Source organism: Castor canadensis, chromosome 2 (assembly GCF_047511655.1).
Source record: "Castor canadensis chromosome 2, mCasCan1.hap1v2, whole genome shotgun sequence".
Lineage (NCBI taxonomy): Eukaryota > Metazoa > Chordata > Mammalia > Rodentia > Castoridae > Castor > Castor canadensis.
The window spans coordinates 148,647,726-148,672,520 of record NC_133387.1 but is presented as its reverse complement, the minus strand read 5'-3'; the positions used below and the strand labels follow the sequence as shown (position 1 = coordinate 148,672,520).

General features: G+C 42.3%; 1 protein-coding gene across 3 annotated transcripts in view; it reads right to left on the bottom strand.

The window, feature by feature from the left end:
• Window positions 1-24,795, bottom strand: part of Fam81a (family with sequence similarity 81 member A) — a 59,727-nt gene that overhangs the window by 9,846 nt on the left and 25,086 nt on the right. For all 3 annotated transcript variants that reach the window (XM_074066083.1, XM_074066082.1, XM_074066084.1), the window contains exons 4-8: window positions 13,407-13,525; window positions 8,413-8,542; window positions 6,702-6,808; window positions 4,604-4,739; window positions 2,151-2,346 (exon numbers count right to left, since the gene is read on the bottom strand). In XM_074066083.1, the coding sequence (XP_073922184.1) occupies window positions 2,151-2,346; window positions 4,604-4,739; window positions 6,702-6,808; window positions 8,413-8,542; window positions 13,407-13,525 (688 nt within the window). The remainder of the gene's footprint in view (window positions 1-2,150; window positions 2,347-4,603; window positions 4,740-6,701; window positions 6,809-8,412; window positions 8,543-13,406; window positions 13,526-24,795) is intronic.

Sequence of the window (24,795 nt, the reverse complement as noted above, 5' to 3'; positions counted from 1 at the left end):
TTAGGGCTTCAATTGTTCCTTTCTTGATTTGTTGCTGAATTGTTAACCTTACTATTATAGTAGGTTCCCCACTCACCCAAAGAAGTAAGAGGAGTACTAGACCAAGAGATGCTCAAAACACATGAAAAGCCAAGACAATGTCTCACCTCCAAACTCCCACCACAACTCAACATCTGAACCCAAAGATAAGGAATTGGCTGAAATATCAGAGAAAGACTTCAGAAGCCTACTGCTAAAAATGATCAGAGACCTTAAACAGGACTCAAACAGATAAATGAAGTTAGGAAATCAACCCAAGACCTAGACAAGAAAGTCAGCATCATGGAAGAGAAATTCAGCAAGGAAGTAGAAATTATGAAAAATAACCAGGTAGAAATGTTAAAAATGAAAACCTCAATAAATTAAATACAAACCACAATTTATTATCAGTTGACAAGATTAAACAGAAGGTACAATATCACAGATGGAAGACAAGATTAAGGAGCTATTGTATATAAACAATCATAAAGAAAAAAATTAATACACGTGAATACAACAGACAAGAACTCTGGGACATGTCAAAAGACCAAGCCTAAGAGTTCATGCACTGGATGAAGGAGCTGAAATACAAACTAAAGGCAAGGAAACATATTCAATGAACTCACAGCAGAGAATTTCCCAAATCTATGCAACAACACAGACACCCATGTAAGGAGGCATTTTGAACTCCAAATAGACATGGTCAGAAAAGAACAACATCATAACACATCAAAATTAACATGCCAAATCTAGATGGCAGAATGGATCAAGTGATAGTGTGCATGCCTAGCAAATTCTAAGGCCCTGAGTTCAAACCCCAGTACCACAAAAAAAAAATTTAATGCCAAATTTAGAGAACAAAGAAAGGAGACTAAAAGCTTCAAGAGAAAAATACCAGCTCACATGCAAAGGTAAACACATAATAATCACCTCAGACCTCTCAGCACAAACCCTAAAAGCCAAGAAAGCATGGAGCAATGTAATTCAAGCTCTGAAAGAGATTTACTGCCAGCCAAATACTTTATCCAGCAAAGTTGTCTTCAAACTCGATTAAGAAATAAAGACCTTCCAAGACAAGCTGGCAGTGGTGGCACAGGCCTGTCATCTCAGTTATGCAGGAAACATAAAGAGGCGAATCAAAGTCTAAGCCAGCCCAGGCCTAAAGTGATATCCTACCTCAAAAATAACCAAAGCAAAAAGGACTGGGGGTGGAGAAGGATGGTGGCTGAAGTGGTAGAGCACAAGGGCCTGAGTTCAAACCCCACTAGAGCCAAAAATAAGTAAGTAAAGACTCCCCTCAGCTAGGCTCACTGGCTCACACTTACAATCCTAGCTACTCCAGAGGCAGAGATCAGGAGGATTATGTTCAAAGCCAGCCAGGGCAAATAGTTTGCAAAAGACCCTACGTTGAAAAAACCCACCACAAAATAGGTGAAGTGTCTCAAGCAGTAGAGTACCTACCTAGCAAGCATGAAGTCCTGAGTTCAAGTCCCAATGCCATCAAAAATAATAATAATAATCCCCTCAAATATATATGCTTATTTCTGAGGTATGCTGACATTGGCAGTGAACAGAAAAGAACCAGCAGGAGGCACTAAAGAAAATGCACATCATTTGCAAGCTAAGCAATTTTAGTTTTGTTTGCCTGTGCCTTCCAGTGGTTCTTCATACACTTGGGATTAAAATACCACTTTTGTTCAATACAGCACAGCCACTAAGAAAAGCAAATAAGGGCATTTCACTGGTATTACCATTAGTCAGGTTCATACATTGGTTGTAGGGGATATTAATTAATAGATTTTTCTTAGGCCAGGCACCAATGGCTTCTACCTATAATCCTAACTACTTGGTAGGCTGAGATCATGAGGATCTTGGTTTGAAGCTCACACCTGTCATCCCAGCGATGGTAGTAAGCCTAATATTCATAATCCAAGCTAGCCTGGTCTAAAAGTGAGATGCTATCTCCAAAACAATCACAGCAAAAAAAAGGACTGAAGGTGTGGCTCAAGCTGTAGAGTGCCTGCCTAAGCACAAAGCCATGAGTAGTTCAAACCCCAGTATTGCCAAAATAAGGAAGGAAGATTAGATAAAGTAGAAAATAAGCCATGTGAGCTGTTCCACTTTTGGCCTACCAGCATTGAGTTCTGCCTTCATCTCCTTCAAGTCCTCATTCATCTGTAGCTCCAGCAAGCTGATCCGCCCATGTACTTTCTCCTCTTCTTGCTTCGTTCTCTGGCCTTCCATATTCTTCTTCTGACTCTCTTCGATTTTGTCAAGCCTGGCTGACATTTGGCTGAGCTTTTTCTCCATGTCCCTTTCACTGGCTCCCTGAGATCCATGGGAAGAAATGCACTTGGTTACCCCAGAAAGAAAGTCTGCATTGAGTTTGCATCAGGCACAGTATTTAACACCAATCTGTGGGGAAAGGAAGTGAAACGGCTACTTGTTGTCCATCCCAGGATCCATCCTCAATTCCTTCTTCTTTGATGGCCCCTCAAATTTTAGCTCAGTACAAGTCACCCAGAGTAAAAATTTTCCTCTATCTCCTGAGTTTGGTTTGCTAGTGTGAATAAGTTCTAGGTCATGAGATGTGAGAAGTATATTGACAGCTTCCAGAAAAAAAGTTGTAAGACAGCTGATGTATAGCCTTATTTCTTCCTTTTTCCTTCTGTTTCTAGAATTCAGAATGGCTTCAGTGACTAGAGCTCTAGCTGCTATCTTGAATTGTGAGGAGAGAGGGTACAAAAAAAATTAAACTAAAAGGATCTTGAATCACAAAAGGGTTGACAAACCATCATATCTATCCCAGACAGCCTACACCCAAACTTCTTGTACATGAAAGAGAAATATGCTCCCATCTTATTAACACCACCATAATCCTGAGGCTTACTGTTAGTCATTAAACCAATCCACATGTAAAAATCAACAGTAATTCAAAGTCCCAGGAGTCAACAAATGTATTAGTGTGACCTGATGTATAATAACCAGTAGATGTGAAGGATCACTAAAAAGAACACTGAAATGACCCATGCGTTCTGTCCTTTCCTCTGGACTTGGTTTTTTGCTTTGTTTTGTTTGGTGGTACTGGCGTTTGAACGCAGGGCTTTGGGCTTGCAAGGCAGGCACTCTACAGCTTGACCTCTGGTCCCATGCCTGGTTTTTATGAGAATCTGTCTGTAGATGAGCTTTGGAGGCCAGGACTACAAATACCAAGCCTTAAGTGGTGTGACACAACAAAGCTCTCTGGATGGCACATCTGTGATTCAACACTCTGCATTGGAGAGCGCAGAAGAGAGATACAAACTTCACCATTCCTTCTGCTCTGTGGGAAGCCCAGACAGGGCAGCAGCATGGGAAAAGAGAAAGGCATGGGAGATGGTCACACTAACTGACCCAGACCCACAAAAATGCCCTGCCAAGTACTGGTTTCCCAGCCTGCTGGTTTTGAAGATGATGAGTGCAAGCCTTTCTGGATATGCTCCTTGAGCAATTCTGCAAACCTTAGCTCTGTGAGCACCTGGGATAAAAGGACTTGCATCTGATTGTCTAGAAGTTCATCACACAGCCACCCCAAACTCAGGAGACAGGAAAGTGAGATTTTATTCTGGATGACCTTGTACTGAGCTACAAAGTGAGGGATTTTTAGGGAAGGAATAACTGAGAATGGATACTGGGGTGAGCAGCAGACAGCCATCACAACTGTGCTCCCTGCAGATGGTTGTTAAAAAGTCTCTCTGTTGGACTGGAGCCGTGGCTCAAGCAGTAAAGCACCTGCTTTGCAAGCATGAAGCCCTGAGTTCAAACCCCAGTACTACCAAAAAAAAAAAAAAAAAAAAAAGGAAGGAAGGGAAAAGAAAAAGTCTCTCTGTGAAAGACAGAACGAAGGAGGTAGAAAAGAAAATGACAGATTCTGTGACACACTGCACTGGAACACCTCTCATGTGCTTGTAGGGCAGGGGAGGGGTTTGAAGAGAAAAATCTATTCAACACTGGTCACCTCATGACCATGTCATGAAGCTAAAACAAACCAAGATCAAGTTGGTAATTGTTAGCTCTATTTAGAAATGCAGGTGGACAGTTTGGGTCATAGATTTATCTTAACTGAAAGTACTAAAAATTACAATTTTAATTTGTTAACTAAAACAAGTGACCCTGCTCCATCTCTTTATAAAGAATGCAAATGATAGGGGTAAGGTGCAATTCAATGATAGAGTTTGGGTTTAGCGTGAAACCCTGGCTTTGATCCCCAGAAACAAATGAACAAAAAATACAAAGAATGAATACGAACCATGGAAATGAATTCAAAGGAAAAAAACAATCAACCAGCTGGGCATCAGTGGCTCATGCCTATAATCCTACCTACTCATGATACAGAGATCAGGAGGAGGATGGTTCAAGGGCTGGTGGAGTGGCTCAAGGTGTAGGCCCTAAGTTCAAACCCCAAAACCACAAAAAAAAAAAAAAAAGAACCAGTTTACATTAGGTGGTTCCAAGTAAATTAGTGAAAAATTTACCAAGTATTAGTCAAACCTTGTAGGCCTCCCACTGATTAACTACTAAATTATTGCCAAACATCAATACCTACACTATTTTCCTTTACAACTAAGGAAAGCTGATCAATTTTCTGTAAAAGTTCTTTTTCTATCCGTTCTTGTTCCTGTTGCAACCAACTCCGTGCAGATAAAATCTGGTTACTGAGTTCCTCAACTGTACCTTTAAATCTAAAAATAAATAAATAAACAAGGCAAGTAAACAAGTTGAATGTAAAACAATTTTTAAGTGACATTAAACAACCTTAATATTGAATTTTTGATCAATACAAACCCATCTCAGTCAGAATGACATGCTTACCTTTTCTGAGGATTGCACACAGCACTAAGTTGGGAAGAGAGGAGGCCAGAAAGATACAACAGAAAAGTACCTAGTGACGCTCCCACCCATGAGGAGCCACCAGGGTGAGCACTGAGGTGACACAGGGACACTGTGCTGTGCCAGGTGTGCAACTTTGCAGTTCTGAGCGTCAACAGTGCTTCTGGCCCAGAGGACATAGTAGGGGCCGGATGTGTGGCTCAAGTAGTAGAGCGCTTGCCTAGCATGTGTGAGGCCCTGGGTTTCATCCCCAGTTCCGCAGAGGACAGCGTCCCTTGTCTCCTCTCCCAGGCTCCTTCCTTCCCTGGGCCATTCCTCCTTGTACCTTTTATCTCCCTTTCTCATTTATGTTTTCAAATTGCTCTTGCTGCATATGGACATATCCTTTAAATCAGAAGGAAAATGAAATAACAAACAAACAAACAAAAAAAACCATTCCATTCCTCTATGTCCTGTCCACATATGCTACCTCCCTTAATCACTTTTTTATTTTTATTATGATATGTAATTAAAAATGGGATAATATACATGATGTAAACATGTGATTATAACATGAACATCCATTGGGGCAGAACCACCAACTGTCCTCCAACATCTCTTATGTCTTAAAAGAAGCCATCAGATATTAATGGGGCACATGGCTGCCCAGCTGAAGGCATTTCCAGCCTCCCTTGCAGCTAGATCTGACATACAAATAAGTCAGGTAATAGGACATGGAAGTGGTAAGTTCTCATTTCTGGTCACATCCTTAAAAACAAAGCTTATGCCCTGGATTTTCCCCTTTTCCTGGCTGATGGGGGAGGAGCAAGGACCCGAGCAGCAAGACATCACACTGAGTCATCCGGGCTGCCTTTCTTGTCTTGGAACAATGACCTTGGAACTGTTATGTGGAAGTCACAGCACTAAAGCTAGCCTGTGCCCAAACTAATACAGCTAGGCACCTCCAGTCAGCGTAAGACACAGAACACACCAGAACTTAGAAGCCCCAGGTGAACTCACCAATCTTCCCACTCCCCAGTAAATAAGCAGCACTCAAAATTTACCATTCTTCATGAGCGCCTCCTCTTATAAAGACTCTAGTAACTACATCAAGGTTACCTGGATAACCCACCCATCTAAAGACCCTTAATCACACCTGGTTTTGTTGTTGTTGATATTACTGTTGTTATCCATAACGGAATCCTCACCCCCCAGGCCAGTACTCGACTAGGTATGAATGGAATGAACTGGTTATGACCCAACCAGGAAAAACAATAACCATAAAAGAAAAATGCAACATGCTACATGGACACTTTTCCTTTTAACCTCCATTATTATTTTCACTCTGTCTGATAAGTAAAAACCAAGAGGGAAAAAACCATAAGCAGAAAGCAGTGCTTCACACCTGTAATCCTAGCTATTCAGGAAGAGTATATGGGGAAGACCAGAGTTCAAGGCCAGCCCAGGCAAAAAATTCCTGAGATCCCATCTCAACCAATAAAAGTAGGATGTGATAGTGCACGCCTGTCATTCTAGTTATGCAGAGAGTGCAACTAGAAGGATCTTGCTCCAGCCCAGGCATAAACTCAAGACCCTATTCAAAAAGTCAGTAAAACATTGGCTGCAAGCTTGGCTCAAACAGCAGAGCGCCTGCCTAGCAAGCATGATGGCCCAGGTTCAAACCCCTGTGCCACCAAAAAAAACTAAAGCAAAAAGGGCTGAAGTGTGGTTTGAGGAGTACAGCACCTGCCTAGCAAGCAGGAGGCCAGTCCCACCAAAAGAAAATTGTAGCATTGCATAAACTCAGAAAAAAAATTGACAAATTGGTAACTTACTTAGTATCCAAAAGCTGGAGTTGGTGGTTACTGTCTCGATGAGACATCTTCAGTTTGGTGCTCTGCTCTGATATTGACAAGTCCACTCTGTTCAAAAGCTGAGAAATCTGGAAAAAGAGGCTTGCTTATAAATCTCACACCTCGCCTCCTCAGATGTAACTTCAAAAAAACATTTCAGAAGCTACATTCAGTGGTATTAAGATTCAGTCTACTGAATCCATTTAGGAGTGCACCTCATCTCTCCACCTGTTTTCTTCCTCCACACTCGTGAAAAATCAAAACAGGGAGCACTGCCAAAATATTCATCATTCGTGGAGCACTAAACTTCCTGGCTCCCTAACGAGGGAGCCCAGGACCAGACTGCCACCAACTGGCATAAAATAGTCATCCTTACCTTGGAATTTCACCAGCAATGTGGCTGCTAGCCACAAAGAATGGAATTTCTATTGCTTACAAAATCCATCGAGGTCACAGGTGGAGTCCCTGTCAAGTCTACCCCATTGGAAGATACAGACCTCCTCCCTTCTCCCATTGGCCAACTATATCCCTCCAGCACCTTTCTCTCATCAGAAGACTGTATCCCTCCTCTTTTTTCCCATTGGTAGACTATACTCTTCCTTCTCTTTTCTCTCACTGGCAGACTATATTCCTCCTTCTCTTCTCTCTTATTGGTAGACTATATCCTTCCTGCTCCTTTTCCCCACTACCTATCCCTATCCCTTGTCTTTTGAGTAAGATTTACTATAAAACCAGTCCTGTGTGAAATGTTCACATTTTCCACAAAAAATTATGATGTTCAATATTCTTAAAGATACATGGTATCTGTCACATCTAGAACAACAACAAGGAAAGAGTATGACTTTTCTAATGAATTTTTATATTTTACTTGGCTTGGCTACCAGGAAACTTAAGCCCTCCCTCCCTCCCTCCCTTCCTTCCTTCTCTCCTATCTTTCTTTTCTTGGCACAGTAACTCAGGCTGGCTTCAAATTTGTGATCCTCCCCTCAGTCTACTAAGTGCTGGAACTACAGGCATGCATTACCACCCCTGACTTCAAAATAAATATTTTCACCCAATAAACTGACTAGATAACCCCCCTATTTTTCTAGAGCAGCCTCTCTTTAAGTGAACAGTAGTAAATAAGGCAGATGCTGTGGGAAAAGCCCTAGAAGACAAGCCCTGTTCATGATAAAGGGAACCTTGTAAGTGGCCAAAAAACAAAGTGTGAAATGCCACGGGTTTTGCATTGTCAAATTCATCTATGAATTTCAATATAGAAGACCTTAAGATTCTAGCTTTGTCCTAATTTTGTCCCACATTCAGACCGTGTGACAAGGAAGCATACACATTAAGTCCCAGGGGACACAGTAACTACTTTCTGAATCAAAAATTGTGACGAATGACCTGTAAAAGGAGCTTGGGTCACTTACCTGTGTAAGAGGTAGTTTTGGAGATAAAATTTAGATTTTTCTGGGCTATAGAAATTGTTTTAGCAATGAGGAGAAAGAGTCTTTACAATTAAGATTGTACCAAAAAATCTTGGTGGTTTGGGTGCCAGACAGAGAGGGAAGAGAGAAGAAAGGAAAAGATTGGTTCATGGTTTGCATAAACCCATGGTGGGGGCTCTAGCTAGCTTCTCCTGCAAGAAATAATCAACACCATGTTATTCGGAGAATCCCAGCTTTTAGAAGCTACCTGAAACCAGCCCTACCTGTCCTTCTGCATCTTTGATTTTTGTTTCCAAGATCAGCTTGGCAGCCTGCTGTTCTTTATTCAAGTGCTGGAGCCCCTCATAGGTCGTTTTGTGCTCTGCAGAGAGTCTGGCTATGCTGGCATCACATCTGTGCAGGCAAACCACAAAGCTACTTTTTATTAAAGTTTTAAAATGTGTACCAAAAATTCCTTACAGACTATGAAATGCAAGACCCCACTTGAAGCAACTGCACCATGAATCAGGCTTTTTTTTTGTTATTTTTTTATTTTTACTTTATTTTATTTTTGCAGTACTGGGGTTTGAACTCAGGGCCTTCACCTTGAGCCACTCGACCAGCCCCTTTTTTGTGAAGGGCTTTTTCGAGATAGGGTCTCGTGACCTATTTTGCCCAGGCTGGCTTCCAACCTCAATCCTCCTGATCTCTGCCTCCTTAGTAGATAGGATAACAGGTGTGAGCCACGGCACCCAGCATGAATCTGGCTTTTTAACTGAGGTTCCATGGATTCTGAGAGCCGCCCTCAATTATATATCATGACTAAGTGAGAATTATTCCAGGAATGCAAGTTTGTTTTGCAACAGCAAAGCAATTGATTTAATATACCATATCAATAGATAAAAGAACAAAAACCACATGATAATCTCAGTAGATGGAGAAAAAGCTTTGGATAAAATCCAACACTCTTCACAATAAAAACAAGCAACAATCCAGAAATAGAAAGGAGACTGTTCAATCTGATAGAGAAGATATGCAGAGAAAAATTCACACTTAACATCTGAATGTGAGGGACTGGACACATCCCCCTAAGATCGGAACAAAGATGTCTGCTCCCATCATTCTATTCAACATCCGACTGGAGGTGCTCGTCAGGACAATTAGGCAAGAAAATGAAATGAAATCACCCAAATTGGAAAGTAAGAAGTAAATCTCTACATACAGACACCATGACCTTCTCTACAGGAAATCCTAAGGAGTCCACGAAAAAATGATTGGAAGTAAAGAGTGAGTTTAGCAAAGTTGCACAATAAAAGATGGCAGTACCCTAGATACTTCTATATGGTGGCAATGAAATTAAGAGAGTAAAATAGCAAGGAGTAAGTGTAAAGAGTGTAAAACTTCTGGTCTGAAAACTGTCAGGCATTATTGAAGGATATTAAAGATGACTTAGAAAATGAAATGATACCCATAATAATGGATTGTAAGACCCAATGGTTGTAGAATGGCAATATTCCCCACATTGATCTACAGATTCAGCACATTCTCTATCAACATTCCAGTTGCAGAGATTGACAAAGTGATCCTGAATTTCATATGGAAATACAAGGGACTCAGAAGATCCAAAACAATCTTGAAAAAGAGCAAAATGGTAGGACACACAGTTCTGTGTTTAAAACTTGCCACAAAGGGGCAGTTATCAAGACAGTGTGGCGCTGACTGGACTGGGGAGGAAGCTAGATGGTAGGATGATGCACAGTTTCCTCAATTCAATCCCCAGAACCAAGGGAAAAATACAATAATAGATCAATGCGCGTCAATTGGGAGTTCATAACTTAGCCTATCAATCTATGGCCAAGACGACTCCCTGCGGAAAGAATAGACTCTTCCACAAGGGACACTGGAACAACTAAATGCCCACATGAAAGGGATGAACCTGGATCCCTGCCTCACAACATGGACAAAAAGTTAGCTCAATGGCTCAAGTGGTGGGGCACCTGCCTAGCAAGCGTGAAGCCCTGAGTTCAAAGCCCAGTACCACCAAAAAAAAAAAAAAAAACAATTCTAGAGTCTTGCTCTAGAGCCTAATGAGAAAGTCCCTGACCAAGTCCTGTTTAGGGTATGTTATGCTGAGGGGAGTAAACTGTTTCTCTCCTCCAGGAGCTTGCTGTACCCTCTGAGCTGCATGTACAAGGGGAAAAGCCAGGCCCTGTTTGCCATTAACTATATCGCCAATGGACCAACCCATAAAAAACTATAAAATTAAGTACGACATAGTACAAAGCATTGTAATTTACAAAGATCACTTTTAAAAGTCCATGTCCCTTTAAGAGAGTCAAAATTCTGCTAAAGAGTTTTTATTTCACATGAATTCATTTCAATCATCAAAGTCTCATCAGAATTCCAAGGAAAAGACAAATATAGCCATAAAACAACGCCAAAGTCTCTAGCGCCCTTAACAAACAGTGTCATGGTTTAAGACTAAAAGTATTTGTCACAGGGAAGGAACAACCTGACAAGAAAAGAAGAATGTCAGCCTCGGGGAAGTGTGAGGAGAAACTGAAGGCGAGTGTACGAATCCCAAAAGTATTTCAATATCATTTATCTACCTGGCGCTAGATCCAGTTTCATAAGGACAATGGCGATTTTTGTTGCTACCCCTGAATGACTCCATCTGCCACTTATTCTCGATCACTCCGTCTACATCACACACGAGGCCTCTTATGTGTGTTATCTCAGTTCATCTGCAACCATAGCAGTCACAAAGACCCTCAAAGAGGGCTGGGGGCATGGCACAAGCGGTAGAGTGCCTGCCTTGGAAGTGCAAAGTCCTGAGTTCAAACCCAAGTACCACCAAAAAAGATTCACAGAGTTCTCCTGAAGCCGCCACTCTCCTCTGTCACACTCCCCACTGCTCTGGGAGGTGTCACAGATCTGGGACTTCTTTTAAGCCAAACTCCATAAACAAGGGCTCAGGGTTTTTCAGTCCTATTACAGTGATTTTCTAGACCACTCATTCATCCAAGCAAACACCTGTTAAACACCTACTGTGTTCCATAGACTGTTCCAGGCACATGGCTACAGAAGTGAAAGATACAGAACCTACCCGAAAGATAGCACAACAGACTGGGGGATGACAGAGGGGCTTGATGAAGCAGAAGTGCCAGGGCAGCCCTGCAGAGTGGGGTGCCAGAAAGACTTCCAGAGCACAGGACATTGAACTGAATTTAAAAACTGACAAGATGTTAGAAAGGAAGGAAAGGCAGGCTAGCTAGGTACAAGCACAGTGTGTGCAAAGGCACAGTGATAGAAGAACAGAGCTATTCAGAGACTAACAAATACTGGTCATGGCTGAAAAGTACAGGGCAAAAGTAGATAGAGGTGAGGGTGTCAGCAGTGTGTCCATCACCAAGTGTCACACCAAAGAGATTGGAGCTCATCCTGATGAGAACAGGAAACAGCGTGGTGGTACATGTCTGTAGTTCAAGCACTTGCGGCAGGGGCTGAGAGAGGAGAAACTCAAGCTCAAGGCCAGCCTGGGCTACACAGCAAGACCCTGTCTCAAAACCTGAAAACACAGCCTACGTGCACTCGCTGCTCCAAAGGTCCCTGGACCCTGAGAGTCTCTCTTCTTTCTTCCACCTTCGTTGTCACCCCCAAGTTACCCCAAGTTACACGTTATCATGTGTAACTGCGTATTCATGTGCTTGGCTCTTGCTGGCAGCAGAGGGCAGAAGAGGTCCATGGAAAGTTGGGGTATAAAAACAATCTGGGGTGGGGTAAAAGAAGGACATTAAGAAGGAGAATATGGTTGATGGACTTTCTATACCAGAAGGATATATGGAATTTTTAAACCTGTTGAAACCATCATAAGAAGGGGACTAAGGTAGAAAGGAGAAAAATAGAGGGATGAACCAGATTGGGCTATAACACATGTACATGGAAGTGTTACAAAGAAACTCCCTGTGTAGCTATCTTAAACAAGCACAAATGTGATTTCCTTTTTGTCTCTTTTGCAAAATCAGAGAACAGGAGGGTGGAACAGGTCCTGCCTGGGGGAGGTGGGGCTTGGTACATGTGGGAGAGGGAGGAGGTAGGGAAAAGGTGAATGTAAACAGGAAAAAAGGATGCCTGTTGAAACTATTCCAGGAATGGGGGGCAGGAGGATACAGGAGAGTGGTGGAGGGGGTGAATTCAAGTATGATATATTTGATACATTGTAAGAACCTCTGTAAATAGCACAATCCCAGCACAGTCCTTACAGTACTTCTCAAATGCTGACATGCACCCAAGTGCAGGGATCTCGCAAAATGCACACTCCAGGTCAGTGATCATGGGTGGTCCTCAGATCATGCATGGCTAACGAGCTGCTGCTGGTCATGGTGTCACTTCCAGGAGAGAACAGCACCTCTCATGCTCCGAAGGGAAGGGTTCCTCTTAAAGTGTCCAGCCTAAGCTGACGCTGGTGGCTCACACCTGTAATCCCAGCTCCTAGGGAGACTGAGATGAGGAGGACTGCCGTTTGAGCCCAGCCCCAGCAAATAGTTCTCAAGACCCCATCTCCAAAATAACCAGAGCAACATGGACTGGAGGTGTGGCCCAAGTGGTAAAGCACCTGCTTTGTAAATGTGAAGTCCTGAGTTCAAACCCCAGTCCCCCTGAACCCCCCCAAAAAATCCAGCCTATCAAAAAAAGCAGTACTTTCAGAAACTAAGATAAAAATCAATTCTAAGAAAAGGAAAAATTTCAAGACATAATAAAGACTATTATGTCTTTATACCCAGCAGTGTGTTATTTGATTCAATAAATGTAACGTCACATTACCAAATGACACAGTCAGCAGAGGGAGCCCTCTGCAGCCCAGTTGGACTTCTACCATTAGATTTTATGGGCAAAGTAGGGAAGGGATGGAGAAAAAGAAGGCAAAGAATTTGGGAGTTCGTGAATATATTCCCTACTAAAATGGAGTCTATGGAAAAGAGGTTTTTTTCTCTCTTTTTTTTTTTTCACCCTCTTTGGGTTTTTCTGTTTGTTTTGGTAGTGGTGCTGGAGTTTGAATTCAGGGTGTCCTGCTTGCTAGGCAGAAGCCCTTCTACTTGAGTCACACCCCCAGTCCCCTGGTTTTTCGAGACAGGGTCTCACTATAAACTCGGGCTGGCCATGAACTTAGAAGCTCCCGGTCTCCACCTCCCCAGTGCTGGGATTACAGGTGTGTACCACCAGGCCCAGCCTCAATAGCAATTCTTGATGAGCACAATTCCCACAATTGAACATGTACCTTGCCACTCTTCCTCGAAGATCTCCCAAACCAGAGAGCTGACGCATCTCCAGGGTCTTTAAGGCAGAGTTAGTTCCGTAGCTAATGCTGTCCCTGGCACGGATCTGCTCCTGGAGTACCTGGGCAACACAAAGTCCACACGGGATCACTCACAAATTTACAGGCGACTACAGAAGCATTTTATACTTTGGGGGAAAATAAGAATGTTTAACTCAGGATGGGCAAGGTCGCTCACACTATAATCTTAGCTACTCAGGAGGTGGCGATTAGGAAGATTGCAGTTGGAGGCCAGCTTAGGCAAAAGATTAGTGAGGCCTCATCTCAACAAACAAGCCTGGTGTTATGGTTCATGCCAGTAATTCCAGCTACATGAGAGGAATAGGTAGGAGGATCACAGTCCAAGACCAGTTTGGGCAAAAACATGAGACCCTCCCTGAAAAATAACTGAAGCAAAAATTACTGGGGCATGGCTCAAGTGGCAGAACACCTGCCTAGCAAGCAATTTAAAACCCCAGTGCTGCCAAAAAAAATTTCTTTTAAATGTTTGACTCATTTTTTTCGTAAGAAGCTCCTTTTTAACAATCAACTTAGAGAACAAGCAAACTTAGAGAAAGACCTAAGAGAGAGCTCTGGACTAAGTCCTTGGATTTATCAATAAAAACTGAATGTTTATTTTTATTACTTTTTCCTCAATGATGAGGGAATTTTAAGTACAGTACCTGCTCTGTCCATAGGTGGAATGTGAAGTGTTTTTTGTTTGTTTTTGAGGCAGGATCTCCCCATGTAGCCCAGGCTGGCCTCTAACTTATGATTCTCCTACCTCAGCCTCCCCAGTGCTGGGATCGAGCACCGTGCACCACCATACCTGGCCCCTGTTGTTTTCTGTTTTATCGTTTTAATTTTAATTTTGAATTCTTCTTTGAACTAAGGATATCCAGGGATTATTCAGAATTAAATAAAATTGCCAGGCTTGGTAGTACAAGCATGTAATCCCAACACTTGGGAGGCTGAGACAGAAGTGACAGCACGTGCAAGGCCAGCCTGAATTACATAGCAAGACCCTGACCCAAGAAACAAAAACTGCATGTCTTCATTTTCAAGCGGTTAAGTTTTTGCAGTCCTTTCATTATTTAATTCTCATAGTAAATATGATCTATAAGATAGTTAATATCTCACATAGGATACTGTGATTGAATATGTTAAGGTTTGCTTTGGGGCACATGACTGATTTTTTTTTAATGCTCTACAAACATGCAAAAATAATTTCTATTTGACACATGAGTGGTTCAACATTGTGTATTATAGTGAGTTTGCTGGCTCCATCATGCCTTTTCTACAGATCTTATTTCTTTTAGTCTGCTAGTTCTCGCAGGCTGTGAAAGAGGGACTATGAATTCTCCACTGCAAAATATTCTCATCGAGTTCTCCATTTAGCTGCCATTCTATCTGGCACTTACAGAAATATGTTAAAAGTGTTACCATCCTACAATAACCTTCTTTATCCCGCTGAGTGCTCTCAATATTAACTTTCACCTTCCTGATTTTAATATTGCTACTGTTTTAGAGATAATGAGGCCAGCCCATGCTGTGTGTGATCGCTGGGTTTAACTGTACACCAGCTGTGCTATAAGTGCATTAGGCGCATTCAAACGTTAACTCATGAGACCCTCACAACACCCTGGGAAGGAGGTACCACGAGTAGTCCCATTTCACAGATGATGAAATCTCTAAGCAACTCGCCTAAAGCCACACAGTCAGTTAGTGACAGAGCTGGGATTCGAACTCAAGGAGTCTGAATTCCTGCAAGGTGGATAATCATCCTCCCTCTGCCTGAAGGGTTGGTGATAAGTGGTCTGGATATAGACTTCTGGAGCCAAAAGCCTTTTCTTCCTCTGAGCAACTATGAGGCTGCCAGGAAGTCTGGTGCTTTTTCCTCTATAAGGAACTTGGCTTCTGGTGCCTAGAAGCTTGTAAGATCTTTTTCTTTATCTTTGGAACCAAGAACTTGATCAAAGCACTGGGTGTGGTGGTTCCCACCTACAATCCCAGCTCAGGTGAGGAGGACCATGGTCCAGGCCAACCTTGGGCAAAACCACGAGAGCCTAGCTAAAAAAAATAATAACAAAAACCTAAAAGCAGAAAGGGCTGGGGCATGGCTCAAGTGGCAAAGTGCTTGCCTAGCAAGTGCAAAGCCCTAAGTTCAAACCCTGGCACCACCAGAGAGAGAGAGAGAGAGAGAGAGAGAGAGAGAGAGAGAAGGGAGGAAGGAAGGGAGGAAAGGAGGGAGGAAAGACAAGTTCTACCTGGAACTTAGTGAACTATGCAGTAACAGCTTCAGATTTTTCCCCAATCTCTTTTCTCCTTCTGGAGCTCCCATGATTTACCTGCTGGAAGTCGGGGATCAGCCCACCCAGACCTTTCCGTGTTCTCTCCTAGTTCCTCTCTGCACTTGGCTCTGACACCTAGCGGGGGTGGAGGCTGGGATTCTTCTTCTTTGTCTTGTGAGGAGCTAATTGCTTTTATTGACTTTAAACTTTTTTAATTCAGGAAAGAAATTTTATGTTGTACTTGGGGCTCCTAAATGTGCAAATTATTTTTTATCATGGCCCAGCTGTTTCCTGTGTTGGAGCGACTGTGGCTGGCAGCCCTCAGGTGTGATGTGACTTTCCTTTCTCTGCTCATTGGAGTCCTTAGGTGATGCTCCTGCAGGGAGGGACAGGACCCGTGGGCTGGAGGACAGCCAGAGAGGACTCAGGGCCAATCTCCAGGTGAGCCACAGGAAGAAGCGTGGGTGCCTCCTGCCCTCCACGCTCTCAGCCCAGAGGCAGTGGAGACAGCCATCTCCACAGTCCCTCCGTGGGGCAGGAGATTGGCTCAGCATCGTGGAATAAGGCAGTGAGACTGACTCCCTCCTCAGAATCCTAGCCTTGGGGTGCCTCGCTCCATGGCTGGCCTAGGCTGGGTCTCTGCTTGGTTCCCAGGTACCTCCTGTTGGTCTAGCTCAGCACTCAGGAGGGAGGATTGGGACCAGAGCAAAGAAAGACCCTAAACCAGTGCTTTCCTATACCTCCTGCCGCAGCACAGGAATTTCTTGAGGATATAGTCATGTGTGCCTGCTTGTTACTGCTTGTGTCTAGGAGTCTGATGGTTTCTGATACACTAGTGGTGCAGTCCCTTGCAAATGGCCGGGGGGAGCCCAGTTCAAGACAATGGAACCGTGCCAACACAATGGCTTTGTACATCCGTTCTCAACTGTTTCATTCACTTTTCTTGCTCTTTCTTTTCTTTCTTTCTTTCTTTCTTCCTTCCTTCCTTTCTTCTCCTTCCTTCATTCCTTTCCTTCTTTTTTTTTTGAGGTAGAACATACATTCAGAAAAGTGCAATTACATATATTTTGGGGGTTTTCAAACTCAGTATAAAGCAGAAGTTAGCAATGTGAGTACTGTTTCATTTATTGGAAATCCAATAGAGGCCACTCTGAATAGACTGACAGAGCAGTAAAAAATATTTCACTGGCTGAGCACGGTGGCTCACACCTGTAATCCTAGGTACTTGGAGGGCAGAGATAGGGATGATCAAGGTTTGAAGCCAACCTTGGGCAAAAAAAGGTGAGCAAGACCTCATCTCAACCAATACACCAGGCATGGTGGCTTGCACCTGTTATCCAAGGTCCTCAGGAGATGTTGGTGGGAGACTCATGGTCCAGGCTGGCCTGGGCAAAAATGTGAAACCCTACCTGAAAAACAACTAAGGGAGAAAGGGCTGGGGGCGTGGCTCAAGTACTACAGGGCCTGCCTAGCAAGCACAAGGCCCTGAGTTCAAACCCAGTACTGTGAAAAAAAAATATTTTTTTCACTGAAAATGGAATTTAGAATTGCCAGACCTATCTGTTGCTGGCGGTAGTTTCCAGCTTTTTCTGAATGAGCTTGCTCTAGGAAGAAGAATGTGAACTAGTTATGATCACCTCTGAATGATAAAACGTTAGTCATCTCAACAAATTCCTGCAAGAAAGCTTCAGACTGAGTAATCCTTCTGGCTCTCTCCCACTGATGAAGAGGTGCTGGCGAGCTCTCTCTTTTTCTCTCTCTTGCTTTCTTTTTCTCTTTTAATAGAAAGTGACACCCATTAGTTACAGTTAATATAAATAACACTTATTCTTTCTGTGTGGAATTCTTCCAACCTTTGTTTATAAGAAGGCATAAGACCAGTGGTTCTAAACACCTCCGGGTGCTCCCAGGTGACTTGTTATGCATGCAAAGTCCCAGGTCCTGTCCCAGAAACCAAAGCTAGAAAATGAGCCCAGTAACGTGGGTGGTCAGGGTCCCCCAACACTCCCAGAGTGACAATGCGTTAGACGCTAGGAAAACCAGAAAGGCTTCGACCAGTCTTACTTCACTTGGGTGGTTTTTCAATCAGAAGACAAAGAAAATGGAAAGCAACTCACAAACATGGTGCTAAAAATAGTTAAATGACACATTAAAAAAAAAAAAAGCTCAACCTATCTAGTAAGCAAAGAGATGGGAAATCAAAATGATACTCTTATCACGTACCCCTCGGGTGTGGGGTGTTGAAAGCGGGCGACCGTGCATGGGAGCGTGGAGGACTGTATGGGAGTTCTATACTTTCTGTCAGTTTTCTGAGCCAAAAACTGTTAAAAAAGGATAAAGTCTATTTTTTGTGGTGCTGGGGATTGAACCTAGGGACTTGTACATGCTAAGTTTGTGCTTTACCACTGAGCTACATCCTAGGCCAAGGTCTATTAAAAAAAAATTTTTTAAAAATTGTCTCTTTACTTACAATGAAGCAAATTTTTCTTTCTTTCTTTCTTTCTTTCTTTCTTTCTTTTTTGTAGTACGGGGCTTGAACTCAGGGCCTTCACCTTAAGCCACTCCCCCAGCCCTATTTTTTTGTAAAGGGTTTCTCGAGATAGGGTCTCATGAACTATTTCTCTGGGCTGGCTTCAAACCGCGATCCTCATGATCTCTGCCTCTTGAGTAGCTAAGCTTATAGGCGTGAGCCACTGGTGTCCAGCTGAAGCAAAAATTTTTGATTTATAATACCAAAAAGTACATTGAAAACCAAAAAGGCAGGATGGTTGCAGGGGCTCACATCTGTGATCCTAGCTATTTGGCTCACTTCTATAATCCTAGCTATTCAGAAGGCAGAGATCAGGAGGATGGAGGTTAGAGAGCAGACTGGGCAAAAAGTTAATGAGACCTCCTCAACCGATAAAGCTGACTGCGGTAGCAAATTCTGCCATCCCATCTATGTGGAAAGCATAAATTAAAGCGTCCTGGTCCAGGCTGGCCTGGGCAAAAGTGCAAAACCCTACCTGAAAAATAACTAAAGCAGTGTGTAATCCTAGCTACTCAGGAGGCAGAGATCAAGAGGATCATGGTTCAAGTCAGCCCCAGGCAAATGTTTCATGAGACCCTACCTCAAAACAAAAACAAAAACAAAAAAAATCACAAAAAAGGGCTGGTGGAATGGCTCAAGCAGTAAAACTGCCCCAAGTTCAAACCCCAGTGCTGAAAGGCACAGCTGCCCCTTACTGGAACAACTTGTCTGACATATACAATCACAATGTTCCTAACTTTTGACTCAGTAACTCTAGTTCTTAGAATTCATCTGAAAGGAAAAAAAAGAAAAATGACAAAATGTGTGCCCAAAGATGCTTTCATAGTGGGATATACACACACCAAGAATTTTATAAGCTGTATTGTTATGCAGACACTAAGGACGGCTTTTAAAAACAAGGGGAACATGCATACAATTTAATATTAAGCAAAAGGAAAGAGTACAAAATAAATGATTCCAGCTGAGTAGTAAGAACCTTGAAAAATACTAGAGCATTGACATTTTGTTTATCTCTAGAGAGATTGTGCCTGATTCCTCTTTGTTGTGTTTCCCACAAAAGGCATACTTTTATAACCAGATAAAAAAGAATGTGTTGTTCTTTTAATGCTTAGAAATAAGAAAATCCCACTTAGCGTTTAGAATTTTTATGCAACAGAGGAAGGTAATATATTAGAGGTGTTTTGAAGAATACAGAAAAAAAGTATATCTGAGCTTAACACAGTATTCATGTTATTGAAAAGTGACATGAAAACAAAAGGCATTAAGGACCTTGCTATTTAAAGCAATTCTAGAATGAAGCGTTAGGAAAACAATCCCGCTATAAAGTCAGGAATGTGCCCTACTTTGTCATCTTGGAGCAATCAATCATTATGATACATTTGCTTTAAAGGTTGTGTTTTTAAGTAAATTATCAATTTTCCATTATTGTCAATTCAAGAAACTGCATTTTGTCTACCTGCTATTTGCAGAGCAATAAGCAGGGAGCTGAGTTACAGCAAGAAAGACTCCAGGGTGAATAAGTGCAAGGCCAAGTTCATACAATAAACATACTTGACTCTTGCAGAAAGAAGAGGCCAGCGACCTTGAAAAAGAGACATCTTAAGTTTGCTTTTAGTTTTTTCTAAGACATGGCCTATCTCTAAAGAATATCTCTTCCCAAAGTCAGCATGGAATAGCGACAGCTGTGTGAGCCTTGAAGTGCTCTATAGTGAAGTTTAAAAAAAGGTGGTGACAACGAGAGCCCTGGGACCCCAAGCCACCTGGACAGGCCAGCATCACCCAGAAATGACCAGGGAAGAAAGAGCTAGCTTGTCAACAATCTCCCAGTAGCCAGAATGACCCTTTTTCATGTGTCAATCTGTCAGCTCCATGAAGGCAAGTGATTTGATCTGCTTTTTTCACTAATGTGGCCCCAGCACCAACAGTGTAAGTTCATTATTTAAATTCTTTGGCTCAAAACCCACAATGAAGTTGGGCATGAAGGCTGAGAAAGGAGGATTGTGAGTTCCAAAATATAGCCTGAGTTACATAGCAAGACCCTCATCTCAAAAATAAATAAATAAAATCTAAATAGTATCTTTCATATCCAAACTCCTTATCACAACACTCAAGGTTTCTGAACTGGAGCTTTCCCTCAGCTCAGGACACTTGGTCCTCACTGGTCAAACACCAACTTCCTGCCTGCATTTCCTTCTCTCTGGTGTGGCCTCCCTGTGTGTCTCCTCCACAGAAGGCTGCCCCTTTCTGTCATTTCAGTTTCAGTTGGCATGCCACCCTGCCCCTCACCATTTTTCTTTCTACACAGCCCCATGTTCATTCTTCATCACACTGTCTTATCAGAGCGTTGACACAGGCTAATGTTGCCTTGGTTACATGGTGTTCAGAGCCCGCGCACCCTCTAGAATGTGCAGTAGGTCTAAGACCGAGCCCTTGTGACCCTGTAGCCCTGGTAACTCCAACAATGTCTGGCTCACCCTGGGTGACTGAGTAAAGTATCAAGTAACTTAGTTCCATGGTATAGGGTTTGGTCCTCTAAGCTGAAGACTCAGCGACTACCTCTGGCTCATACTCACAGGTGATCAGGCCCTCAAAGAAAACTCAAGCAAGCTAAAATATACAGAAACAAGGCTGACACTAGAACGCCAAGTTTTTATTAAGTTCCATTGAAAAACCTGTGTAAACAGAACTGAGTGAATATTCAAACTCTATTCAATTCACTGTCATCTTCCCCTGTGGAGTCAAATAAATGTCTAGTGGGTAGAGTTAGAACAAAATGAATTTGGAGGGCTGGGGATGTAGCTCAGTGGTAAGAGCACTTGCCTACCATGGGCAAGCCCTTGGGTTCCATCCCCAGCACTGTAAAAATATATATGTAATTTTGGATAATAATCAACAAAATCTCTCTGGTGAGAAATTGCTATGAGGCAAAATACATGAAGTCAGGCAGCCAAAACTCTCTCCTCACTGGCAGTGTTGGATTCACATTGAACCTAGTTCCTATCTGTCCATCCAGCCTCATAGGAACATCCTGCTCTCACCTCTGCTTGACATTTTCATAAAGCCCATCACCGCATTCATCCCTTGAGTTAAGAAAACTCTTCAGTGGTCTATTTGCAAAGTATTAAACTACTAAACTGCGTGTACTCTACTCTGTTAGATAAGGGCTTGACAGAGTTTCCCATAATCCAGCAAGGTCAAAGCCAACACACCAAGCCAGCTGATCACTATGAAGTCTGAAACCAGGAGAAGGCCTACAGATTCCAACCAGCCAGGTGGCAGGTCCCACTGCTTAGAGCCCCACAGGTCAAAGTCACAGCTAAATCCCAGGAGACCTGGGAACATCAAACTACTTCTTCGAGCCATCAGAGTGGTGTGGAAGGACATCTTACCACCAATACAAGGGCTGGGGACTTCTTACCAGGGCTAGCCCTCCAGGAAGTGGTAACTGCTTAAACCAAAAACATATGGATAATCCAGACATGTATAATTCATAGTTGACTATATTAGAACTCTTCTAAATTTATAATGATGGTGATAATTTGTGGAAAGTTTCTAAGGAATAAATAATTGATGACACACTCCGTATCACAAGACACAGGTGTGGACGTATTAAAACAAAAGATTTTTCCACCCAGCATTTACCATGTACCTACTGTATACTAGTGCTTAAGAGTCACCTGTTTTCACATTGGAATGTGCTCACAGAACATGGGCAGCAGTAACTCTGAGGTTCTAAAGGGACAGGATCCTGGAGCCTTTGATGATGAAACATTTGTTGAAGCCCTACTATGTGCTAGACACTTGCACGAACTGAAAATAGAAACATTAAGATTGTTCTAGCTCGTAAGGATCACATAGGCTAGTGGTTTGAAAAGATATTTTAATTTTTTCCTGTCTATAACTGTGTTCAGAGACCCATGACAGAAAATCATAGAATTAAATCAGATGAGGTAATGCACCCCTGTAATTCCACCTATACAGGAGGCATAGGCAGGAGGATGGCAGACTGAGGCTGGCTCAGGCAAAAAGTGCAAGATCCTATCTGAAAAATGACTGAAGCACAAAGGGCTGAGAGCATGGAGCATGTGGTAGAGTGCCTGCCTAGTAAGCATAAGGCTCTGAGTTCAAACCCCAGGACTGCCAAACAAAAAATAAAAATAAAAAGGAGGAGAAAGAAGGAAGAAAGGGAAGAAAGAAAGAGAGAAAGAGAAAGGAAGGGAGAGAAAATCACAGACTTAGCACATTCACCAAGCTGGAGTATGAATATATCTCAATTGGACTGGCTTTATGGTGAGCCTAGAGTGAGATTTAGCTTAGTTTTGCAATACAAAAATCACCTGCAGTGACAATCCTTAACAAAACAAACTTTTCTGAGTGAACTGAAAAACAACTATAAACCAGTCATGAAAAATAACAAAATCCAGGCAACTTACAGAAGAAATTCATTTTAAAATCTACAGATAAAAAAATACATCCTTGAAATACAATTTGAGTATTTTCACACATCTTTGTTCTAAATATGCAACTATCATCTTTCTGTAATACCCTCCCAATTTTTATGTTCCTTATAAAGACTCCTTTTTAGTATTTAAATTTTTACTTTACATCATTAATGTGAACTAAATGTTTGTGTATTTGTATGTTGAACCCTAAGCCCCAATGTTAGGATGTTAGGAGCTGTGGCCTTTGGGATGTATTTACATCGTAGGGGTGGAGCCCTCAGGAATGGGGTCCTATTCTTATAGGGGGAAACTCAAGAGCTTGCTTCTGTCCTCTGTTCTCAGCCATCTACAAATACGAAGCAGAGCCTTGGATCTTGAACTCCCCACTCTCTAGAACTACACAGCAGTCCAAACTGACTGATAAAAACATGATTTCATTTCTGATGAAGTCTGGCTACAGTGTAGCAATTCCGATGTCTCATTAAGCATCCTAATTTTGGTTATGTTTGTGTAGACATAATATATATAAATCCATGTAATTAGTGTTTCATAGTGGAGTCTTAAATTTTAAACTTCCTTAATGCTACTTTTAACATGATACATAGTTATTACCAGTTATAAAAAGTAAACATCAAAATACCAAAGTAAATTTTTTTGCCAAAATTATATTTTATTCAGTTTTGCCTCTCTATAACGGAAATCATCTTTTCATTTGCAAAATTTGCATACTTTAAAAACATATGTAAATGAAAAAGAGAGTTGTCTGAGTAGGGCAAGAATAACCATGGCATAAAATGTGTTTCAGATGTTGGAAAAACAGCAGAGTTGCAATTTAAAACTCACTGCAGTATAAATTGTTCAAAAACTGTCTTAAAGAGGGCTAGGGACTTGGCTCAAGTGATAAAGCACTCACCTAGCAAGCACAAGGCTGTGGGTTCAATTCCTAGCACTGTGAAAGGAAAAAAACACTGTTTTAAAGAAATAAGTTTACTAGGCTGGGGATGTAGCTCAGTGTTAGAGCACTCTCCTAGCAAGCACAAGGTCCTTGTGTACAACTCCTAGCACTGCGAAAACAAACAAGAAACACGTTTGGAGAAAAATAATTGGCAACAGCATGATGGATGACTTTGGACTCCTAGGTATGGTTGCTAATCACCCTGATTACCAAAGCAGTGAGCTCATCAAAGGAACAGTGGAGCAGGGAGAACCACCTAAGGTATAAAGCCAGAATGACCTAACTTTATCAGTAAATTCTTTCTTTAGGCACAGAAAGCAGAATGGCTGCATATCTTGGCCTGTCACAATTGAGAGCTAAATACAGAAACCCAGAGCTCTAGAAGATCTCCCAACAAGCAAAGTAGAAAAGGGAAAGGAGTACCTTTCTGGAGTTTAATCCCCTAGGTTTAGTATCAACAGTGATACTGACTGGTCTTGGGACCTCAGGCCATGTCCCTGGGCCTATCTGAAAAGTATGCACTTTGCATAATGACCTCAGTCTCTTTTTTTGTGAAACAAGGTCTTGCTATGTAGCCTAGGCTGGCCTCAGACTTACAGTCCTCAGCCTCATGAGTGCTGGGATTACAGTTATGTGCCATCAATCTCTTCTAGTTCCTTTTACTACTAGCAAATCTACAATGGGCTTCACTCTGGGGCATTTGCTAGGGTTCATATTATGATGTCCCCTCCAAAATTCATGTTGAAACTCAGTCGCTACTGTAATAGAGTTGAGACGTGGGACTTTTGGGAGGTGACCATGTCACGAGGACATCCTTGTGACAAGGGCTATGGGAGTGACCCCACTGCGTGAGGACACAGTACTTGTCCTTTCTACCCTTCTACCGTCACCACGTGAAGATGTGGCAAGAAAGCTGCCACCAGATGCCAAATGCCAAGATGTTGGTCTTGGACATTGCAGCCTCCAAAACTGTGAGAAATCAATTCTTGACTTTTATAAGCTATCCATACAGCCAGGTATTTTGTTAGAACAGCACAGATGGACTCCAAGAGCATTTATCACATTTTGCTTCAAACATTGTGCTTGTACACCATGAAAAGGAGTAAGTCAAGGTTCCTCTCTTTTTGAAAAGCTC